At 29.7% G+C, this 10,218-nt stretch overlaps 1 protein-coding gene across 2 annotated transcripts; it reads right to left on the reverse strand.

Annotated features, from left to right (window-relative positions):
• Positions 1-469: 469 nt before the first annotated feature.
• Positions 470-4,863, reverse strand: LOC143203566 (uncharacterized). Of its 2 annotated transcripts, XM_076415771.1 has the most exons (4): positions 4,406-4,863; positions 4,227-4,345; positions 3,447-3,942; positions 470-3,344 (listed from the first exon to the last, which is right to left on the reverse strand). In XM_076415771.1, exons 1-4 carry the CDS (start codon positions 4,725-4,727, stop codon positions 2,479-2,481), a joined length of 1,803 nt encoding a protein of 600 aa, XP_076271886.1. In that variant the 5' UTR covers positions 4,728-4,863; the 3' UTR covers positions 470-2,478. The 2 variants fall into 2 exon arrangements, with proteins under 2 accessions (XP_076271886.1, XP_076271885.1); XM_076415770.1 differs by having other exon boundaries at positions 4,227-4,863.
• Between the last annotated feature and the right edge of the window lie 5,355 nt (positions 4,864-10,218).

The following is a 10,218-nucleotide window of genomic DNA, read 5'->3' on the forward strand; positions in this document are numbered from 1 at the left end:
TTAGCATATTGTTTTTGGAATTGCCCTTAGATATTATGTGACCACAATATTTTTAACTCATTTTTATACCGAGTGTTGTATGATATTGGTCTATAATTGTATTTTTTTAATATAAGCTCGAATTTTATTAGGTTCTCTATTTTTTTTTCTACAGAGTGTTTAAGCATTTATAACTGAATTGATGTAAGGTGTACATAATACATGTAATAATACAGGGTCCTCTAAAATTATGATTTTGCATCTAAATGATATGTATATTTTTTGGTTCGGTTTAACTATTTATATAGGGTGATTCAAAATAATATATATATATATATATACTAGCTGACCCGACAGACTTCGTCCTGTCAAAAAGATTTGTAATGTGGCAGTTTTTGTGCCTACGTATTTTAAAAAATTCTCCTGAACAGAACCATCACCCTGGTGATAGGGCGTTGTGAATAAAAAATAATTAAATAAAACATATATAAGGATTGAAAAGTAAGTAATCGCTTTATTGTTAATCATGTGAATCATAATTATTATTATTATTATCATTATATTGCTTTGTGGTATACGATGTTTTTTGTTTGATTACCTGGCGCATAGATAAACAAATCTGATGGTTTTCCAACACGGGAACAGGCAACATACAATTGACCATGTGAGAAACATGGGTTTTCTAGATTAATACCACAAACACTTAATGATTGCCCCTGGGACTTGTTTATAGTCATAGCAAAAGCAAGCCGTCAACATGTCTATAGGAAATTTGCCATTACCAATGTCAATGAGTTGTTTAGAGAATATGTTTCCAGATTGGTCATTTTGCAACTCGACACGCATATTCTTGCTTAAATGAAGTACTTTAACATGTTTCCACAAATTGGAGGACTTTAGACATGCATTGAGTTCATCAGCTGGCGTTGATCGTGGAATCACTGGCAATGTTTGACGAAAATCTCCTGCTAATAAAATCATTGCACCACCAAATCGGTTATTATTGCTACGTAGATCTTTTAAGGTTCTGTCTAAAGCCTCCAAAGATTTTTTATGTGCCATCGTGCATTCATCCCAAACAATCAATTTACATTGCTGCAAAACCTTTGCCATTGCAGAGTTCTTCGAAACGTTGCAGGTTGGAGTTTCATTGCTTTGCATATTTAATGGCAATTTTAGTGCTGAATGGGCTGTTCGACCACCTTCAAGCAAAGTTGCTGCGATTCCCGACGAAGCGAGTGCAAGTGCAATTTTATTTTGTGAGCGAATTGTTGCTAATATTAATGAAATAAAAAAAGTTTTTCCTGTACCACCAGGTGCATCTAAGAAATAAATCCCTCCAGTTTCATCATTTGTTACTTTCATAAGAGTTTCAAATACATACTTCTGTTGTTCATTTAACAGTGGAAGATTTGTTTGAATTTATTCTTTCAAAGCGTTGAGATCATACAGTCTTTCTCGATGCAACTCTTGGTTAAAAGCGTCATGCATTGGACGATTGGGCGCGGTCAGGCCTAATTGAATTAATAGTTTGTTTGACATTATCAAGCACATGTCCTCAATTGAAATCAATGCTTCATTGTAAATTTCTTCACTGATTTGTATATTTGGATTACCCATTCTATTCCGTATTTGATACAAAATATCATCACACATATAATCTTTGTACTTCATCCACAAATCAATTGGGTTTGATGGGAAGCATGTAGATATGATTATAGAAAACAATGTTCGTATTTGATGAGTGTGTGATGATATTACAGCATCATTGAGAGTTTGATCCCAATGAGCGTCATTTTCAAGCAATTGCAAACGTTGACAGGCTTCTCTGTAGGATCCACACAATTCACCATCAACAGTTCGTAACTGTTGGAATGATGTTGGGCCACGTACATTGACTAATAGCAGTCGTAAATAAAAACATTCATCATTGCTTGGATGTACTGAATAAATCCGGCCAATCGCATCGGTGGAATATACATCTGTATATCCTGGAACTGGTTTTCCTTGTTTCCGTCGTATAAATCTCCTTGAGGATTGATTCCAGGTATAATATTTTGGCATTTCAGAATATAGCAATGTTTGTGCGAAATCATCGTTTTGGCATGTCTCAAAAAAACTGGTTAATGTAGTAGATGGTGGCTGAGCAGCTCTTTGTACTGCGTTCTGTGCTGTAAAATACACTCTTTGTCCATTTTCTAAATGCACAGCTAAGTGAACAACAGAAGGGTGTCTCTCATGAATAGGAAAAGAAAATATTCGCCAAACTGCTTCATTACTACTGACATAGCGGCCCATTTGGTATTGGGTAACTTCATCATTAGAATTCTCTGCACCAATTCCAATCACAGCCATATCACTCCCTTTGGTTACATATTTGCAAATGTATTTAATCGATTTCACTGAATGGCAAGATTCAACGTTGATGTGTGCTTTGAATGTCTTTGATAAAATGGGTGAATATGGAACAATCCAACGATTATCTATTTCAATATCTTGTTAATTTAATTTGACAATTGTTGATTTTCCATTGTCTGCTGTCGATCTGCGACGATACAATGGATAACCGTCATTACCAGTAATTGTTTCCGATATTAATGTCCGTGGATATCGTTTTGAACATTTACCATCCATCATACACGGTGAATTTTGATTAAGAGTTCCACAGGGACCATGTATCATGTTTTTGATAACTACCTCATGCAATCCAGGATCTACTTGTACATTAGGGATTTCAGCTGATATCACTGCATCAACTTCATTTGGCCTTATCTTTTCAACCAACCAAATCAAAATGTGTGCATGTGGCAATCCTCGTTTCTGCCACTCCACAGAATACATCCAGCAGCGTGTCTCACCAAACACATTATGTTTTACGATGAAATTCATTAAAGATTTCAACTTTTGTCTAAAGACTCTGGCTGTAATATCATGACGATCAATGGATGATTTCCCAGGTAATAACTCCTGCTTAATTTCTATCCATTGCGGATTGCATGTAAATGTGATGAACAAATCTGCTGTACCATAATGACGAACATACGACATGGCATCTTGAGCATATTCGTGCATATGCCGAGGGCTTCCGATGTATGTTGCTGGAAGAATAGTCATCCGACCGACATTCTGTGCATTTCCATCAGTATTAATCGCATCTCGAAGGTGAATATACTCTTCAGATCGGAGTTTGGTTTGATTCAACCTGATGAATGTTAATCTCTCCGTTTCAATTTTAACATACATGTCATCAACATATTTGTGATATAATCGCCGACATTTCAATATGTGATTATCTGCATTTTCCCGAATCATTAGGCGGTATGAATAATAGTTCATTGAACTGACTTTTTTGTTGGTTTCAGAACCTGTAAACAGATTTTGTTTTAATAACATTCAAATATAAAATTAAAATACATAATATAGTGACTGAGATATTATCGCCATAGCTAAACTAATATTTTAGTTACCTGTAATGGGATTTATCATTTTTATTGATAAATCGTAGCCATCTTCACCTTGCCAAAATATAATGGGATATTGCAGTGCATCATATGAGCGGTGTGTTTCCTTTATAGGTTGTAATTGAAAATTCCGACGATGTAAAACAATATCACGGGATTCCAAGTTTTCTCCAACTACAACGATAGCAACTTCATCAATAGTTGGTGCATTAAAACGTCTTGTATGTTGACCTGCAGGTGTTTTATCAGCTCTGATTACAATTTTGTGATTATCGGATGGCATCAGATCCAGGGCAGTTTTAAACAATATAATCAATTGATTGTGTTGATGAAATAAAGTTTGTAATTGTTCTACAATAGACCTTTTTACTAAATTGTTATGTGCACAACGCAGATCAATTTCTTGTGGTGAATTGCCCATAAAATAAATTTGCAGGAATTTGTTGTCGCTATCTGACACTGGTAACAGTGAACCTGCTCTGTGATATATTTGCCCTTGTATCTGTAAATAAAAAAAATATTATGGTGTGGTATAAATTAATGGATTGTCAATGATCAAACTTAAATAATATTTGATCTTAAAAAGTATATATTTAGTTTTAACTAATATCTATCAAATATAAAATATAATAAAAGTGTCACTGAAACTGAATCACCATATAATATGATGACTAAGTGATATATTTCGTAATGATTAAGAAATTGAAGATTAGTAACACATCTTAACTTTGGTGACAGAAAATTTTGTTCGCTAAAATAATTATGAGTAACTGCTATAATACATACCTTGAAAGTTGGCATAAAATTTTCCCGAACTGCATTTGTTGCCCCAAATGAAGTCATTTGAAAGCAATTGTTATATTGTTGAATATGTGTCAAAAAGTGTATAGAATCTGTTCCTATTCCTGAAACCAATGAGTACAATGGTTCTGGTGGTGGATCCAATTGTATCAATTTCACTTTACCATTTGCGCAACACAATCCATTGGCTTCGTTTTTGTATTTTAATGCCTTACAGTGTGAGCAAACCAAGTTCATAGAACCAATAACAACACATTGGTAGTTACTGTAGTCAATTGACACATCGTAACTGAAAGCAGCTGGATTCAAACTTGCGCGATTATTAGTTGAATGTCGCGCTCGCGCTTCACGCGTTTGTGATATCCGAATTCTTTCACGTTCATTTCCGTCGTCACGTTCTTGTGCAGTACGATTAGATCGGTAATTAGCTTGGTTTATAGCATTTCTGGTTCTTCTACCTAAATTGCTTCGTCTTATAGGAGGCATATCAAATATAAATTATTTTTTCACTAATCACGAACTAAACAAACACTAACTAACTAAACACTCTGCACAAAACACGATATACGAATTTGTTTCGTGTATCACTTGACAATTCATCTGTCATCTGTCAAAAGTCATCTGTAACAGACAACTTTTTTTTTTAAATTTGATATGACTTGAACTCAAATCCTTTTAATCCGTACGAATTGTTTTATTTATTTAAAATTTGAATTAAATTTTAAACAAATAAAAAATTTTAAATAAATAAAACAATTCGTACGGATTAAAAGGATTTGAGTTCAAGTCATATCAAATTAAAAAAAAAAAAGTTGTCTGTTACAGATGACTTTTGACAGATGACAGATGAATTGTCAACTGATACACGAAACAAATTCAAACAAAAAGGGCTATTTTTAGGGTTTTTCCAGCAATAATTCTAATTTTTCTCGCCGTAAAAACCATCCCTGAACTTCAACGAACATTTTAAAAAAAGATTTGGCCAAATTGGTCCAGGCGTTGTTGAGTTATGCGCTTAGGAACATATTTTGCGATTCATTTTTATATATAAGATATATATATATATATATATATATATATATATATATATATATATATATATATATATATATATATATATATATATATATATATATATATAGTTATATATATATAGAGTTATGAGTTAGAGTTAAGAGTACTTTGATTTATTTTACATATTAAAATATTATATAGGATGATTCAAAAATATTAGCATATTATTTTTGGAATTGCCCTTAGATATTATGTGACCACAATATTTTTAACTCATTTTTATACCGAATGTTGTATGATATTGGTCTATAATTGTATTTTTTTAATATAAGCTCGAATTTTATTAGATTCTCTATTTTTTTTTCTACAGAGTGTTTAAGCATTTATAACTGAATTGATGTAAGGTGTACATAATACATGTAATAATACAGGGTCCGTTAAAAATTATGGCTTGCATTTTCGTATCTAAATAATATTTATATATTTTGGTTCGATTCAATTATTTATATAGAGTGATCTATATAATAATTTTACAATAATTTATCAGAAACAGTTCCATATATTTATTGATTTTATTCTATTTTTGATTAACTCTTCTAATATTGATATAGATTGAAAAATTAAATATTCGTATTTAACACAGGGCCCCAAAAATATTTGCTTTATTTTTTTTAAAGGTGATGTTAATATGAACTTCTCCATTGTCTTGTTAAGTTACTTATATACAGTGACCTAAAATATTTTCAGTTTTATTAGGTTTTCCACAGAGTATTTGTGTAAATAAAACTTAAATTGAGTTAATGTAAGTTGTATATATATACAGGGTCCTCTAAAATTATGATTTTGCATCTAAATGATATGTATATTTTTTGGTTCGGTTTAACTATTTATATAGGGTGATTCAAAATAATATATATATATATATATATATATATATATATATATATATATATATATATATATATATAGTTATATATATATAGAGTTATGAGTTAGAGTTAAGAGTACTTTGATTTATTTTACATATTAAAATATTATATAGGATGATTCAAAAATATTAGCATATTATTTTTGGAATTGCCCTTAGATATTATGTGACCACAATATTTTTAACTCATTTTTATACCGAATGTTGTATGATATTGGTCTATAATTGTATTTTTTTAATATAAGCTCGAATTTTATTAGATTCTCTATTTTTTTTTCTACAGAGTGTTTAAGCATTTATAACTGAATTGGTGTAAGGTGTACATAATACATGTAATAATACAGGGTCCGTTAAAAATTATGGCTTGCATTTTCGTATCTAAATAATATTTATATATTTTGGTTCGATTCAATTATTTATATAGAGTGATCTATATAATAATTTTACAATAATTTATCTGAAACAGTTCCATATATTTATTGATTTTATTCTATTTTTGATTAACTCTTCTAATATTGATATAGATTGAAAAATTAACTATTCGTATTTAACACAGGGTCCCCAAAAATATTTGCTTTATTTTTTTTAAAGGTGATGTTAATATGAACTTCTCCATTGTCTTGTTAAATTACTTATATACAGTGACCTAAAATATTTTCAGTTTTAATAGGTTTTCCACAGAGTTTTTGTGTAAATAAAACTTAAATTGAGTTAATGTAAGTTGTATATATATACAGGGTTCTCTAAAATTATGATTTTGCATCTAAATAATATGTATATTTTTTGGTTCGGTTTAACTATTTATATAGGGTGATTCAAAATAATATATATATATATATATATATATATATATATATATATATATATGTATATATATATATATACATATATATATATATGTATATATATATATATATATATATATATATATATATATATATATGTATGTATATATATATATATATATATATATATATATATATATATATATATATATATATATATATATATATATATAGAGTTATGAGTTAGAGTTAAGAGTACCTTGATTTATTTTGCATATTAAAATATTATATAGGATGATTCAAAAATATTAGCATATTATTTTTGGAATTGCCCTTAGATATTATGTGACCACAATATTTTTAACTCATTTTTATACCGAGTGTTGTATGATATTGGTCTATAATTGTATTTTTTTAATATAAGCTCGAATTTTATTAGGTTCTCTATTTTTTTTTCTACAGAGTGTTTAAGCATTTATAACTGAATTGATGTAAGGTGTACATAATACATGTAATAATACAGGGTCCGTTAAAAATTATGGCTTGCATTTTCGTATCTAAATAATATTTATATATTTTGGTTCGATTCAATTATTTATATAGAGTGATCTATATAATAATTTTACAATAATTTATCAGAAACAGTTCCATATATTTATTGATTTTATTCTATTTTTGATTAACTCTTCTAATATTGATATAGATTGAAAAATTAAATATTCGTATTTAACACAGGGCCCCAAAAATATTTGCTTTATTTTTTTTAAAGGTGATGTTAATATGAACTTCTCCATTGTCTTGTTAAGTTACTTATATACAGTGACCTAAAATATTTTCAGTTTTATTAGGTTTTCCACAGAGTATTTGTGTAAATAAAACTTAAATTGAGTTAATGTAAGTTGTATATATATACAGGGTCCTCTAAAATTATGATTTTGCATCTAAATGATATGTATATTTTTTGGTTCGGTTTAACTATTTATATAGGGTGATTCAAAATTATATATATATATATATATATATATATATATATATATATATATATATGTATATATATATATAGTTATATATATATAGAGTTATGAGTTAGAGTTAAGAGTACTTTGATTTATTTTACATATTAAAATATTATATAGGATGATTCAAAAATATTAGCATATTATTTTTGGAATTGCCCTTAGATATTATGTGACCACAATATTTTTAACTCATTTTTATACCGAATGTTGTATGATATTGGTCTATAATTGTATTTTTTTAGTATAAGCTCGAATTTTATTAGATTCTCTATTTTTTTTCTACAGAGTGTTTAAGCATTTATAACTGAATTGATGTAAGGTGTACATAATACATGTAATAATACAGGGTCCTCTAAAATTATGATTTTGCATCTAAATGATATGTATATTTTTTGGTTCGGTTTAACTATTTATATAGGGTGATTCAAAATAATATATATATATATATATATATATATATATATATATATATATATATATATATATATATAGTTATATATATATAGAGTTATGAGTTAGAATTAAGAGTACTTTGATTTATTTTACATATTAAAATATTATATAGGATGATTCAAAAATATTAGCATATTATTTTTGGAATTGCCCTTAGATATTATGTGACCACAATATTTTTAACTCATTTTTATACCGAATGTTGTATGATATTGGTCTATAATTGTATTTTTTTAATATAAGCTCGAATTTTATTAGATTCTCTATTTTTTTTCTACAGAGTGTTTAAGCATTTATAACTGAATTGATGTAAGGTGTACATAATACATGTAATAATACAGGGTCCGTTAAAAATTATGGCTTGCATTTTCGTATCTAAATAATATTTATATATTTTGGTTCGATTCAATTATTTATATAGAGTGATCTATATAATAATTTTACAATAATTTATCAGAAACAGTTCCATATATTCATTGATTTTATTCTATTTTTGATTAACTCTTCTAATATTGATATAGATTGAAAAATTAAATACTCGTATTTTACACAGGGTCCCCAAAAATATTTGCTTTATTTTTTTTAAAGGTGATATAGTCCAATTCATGGATTTTTGCCATCGCTTTCACTGACTTGTGACACGGTGCATTGTTTTGGTGAAGTAGCACTTTCTTTTTCTTCATATGCGGCCGTTTTTCGGCGATTTAGTCCCTCAAACGGGCCAATAACGTTATGTAATAGTCGCTCTTGATGGTCCTTCCTTTGTCGAGGTAGTCAATGAAAATTATTCCATGCGCATCCCAAAATAGAGATATCATAACCTTGCCAGCAGTCTGTTGCGTTTTCCCACGCTTTGGAGCGGGTTTATCGTGTGCAGTCCACTCGAATGACTGTCGATTGGACTTCGGAGATAAATGATGGAGCCATGTTTCATCCATTGTCACATAGAGACTCAAAATCACTGGTTTGTTACGCTTGATCATATTCAAACACTGCTTCGAATCATCAACTCGTCGTTGTTTTTGGTAAAAAGTGCGCTCGCGCGGCACCCACTTTGCTCAAAGCTTACTCATACCCAAATTTTCGTGAATGATATGATGTACACGATCAGTTGATATCTTTAGTGTGTCTGCTATTTCTTTCAATTTCAATTTACGGTCATTCAAAATCATTTTTGGATTCTTTTAATGTTTTCGTCGATAACAACTTCTTTTGGGCGTGTACTGCGTTCACCGTCTTCGGTCCTCATTTCACCACGTCTGAACTTAGTATATCAATCCTTGATGGTTGATTTTCCAGGGGCGGTGTCCGGAAACTCGGCATCAAGCCAAGTTTCTGCTTCAACTGTATTTTTTTCCCTTTAAAAAGCAATATTTTATCAACATGCGAAATTCCTTTTTACATATTTTTTCACAATAACAAAAGTTGCTTCAGTCAAAGTGCTATAATTGACAAACTAATGATCCGACAGCTGTCAGATTTATACACGCTTCTTTTGAGGGTTAGGGCTAACTAAAAAATGGATTTAATTCTAGTAGCACCATCTGCCAGGTCGGGGAGTTTTCAATTGACCTGTTATATTGTTCATATAAGAATATTTTAAGTCCCAAGCCAGTTTATTGATGAACTCTTTTTCTAAATCCATCGATGACGAAGTAATCTCGTGACAACCACTTCAACCAAGTAAATAACCCATGGACATCATCCTCTTGCGAACCGTGTGACAATCTCCAGGACCTCTCGATCCGACTGGTTTATTGAATCATCCTCTTCATTCT

This window comes from Rhynchophorus ferrugineus, unplaced genomic scaffold, assembly GCF_030347505.1.
Source record: "Rhynchophorus ferrugineus isolate W39M unplaced genomic scaffold, kcgeb_rfMv2 rfM10, whole genome shotgun sequence".
NCBI lineage: Eukaryota > Metazoa > Arthropoda > Insecta > Coleoptera > Curculionidae > Rhynchophorus > Rhynchophorus ferrugineus.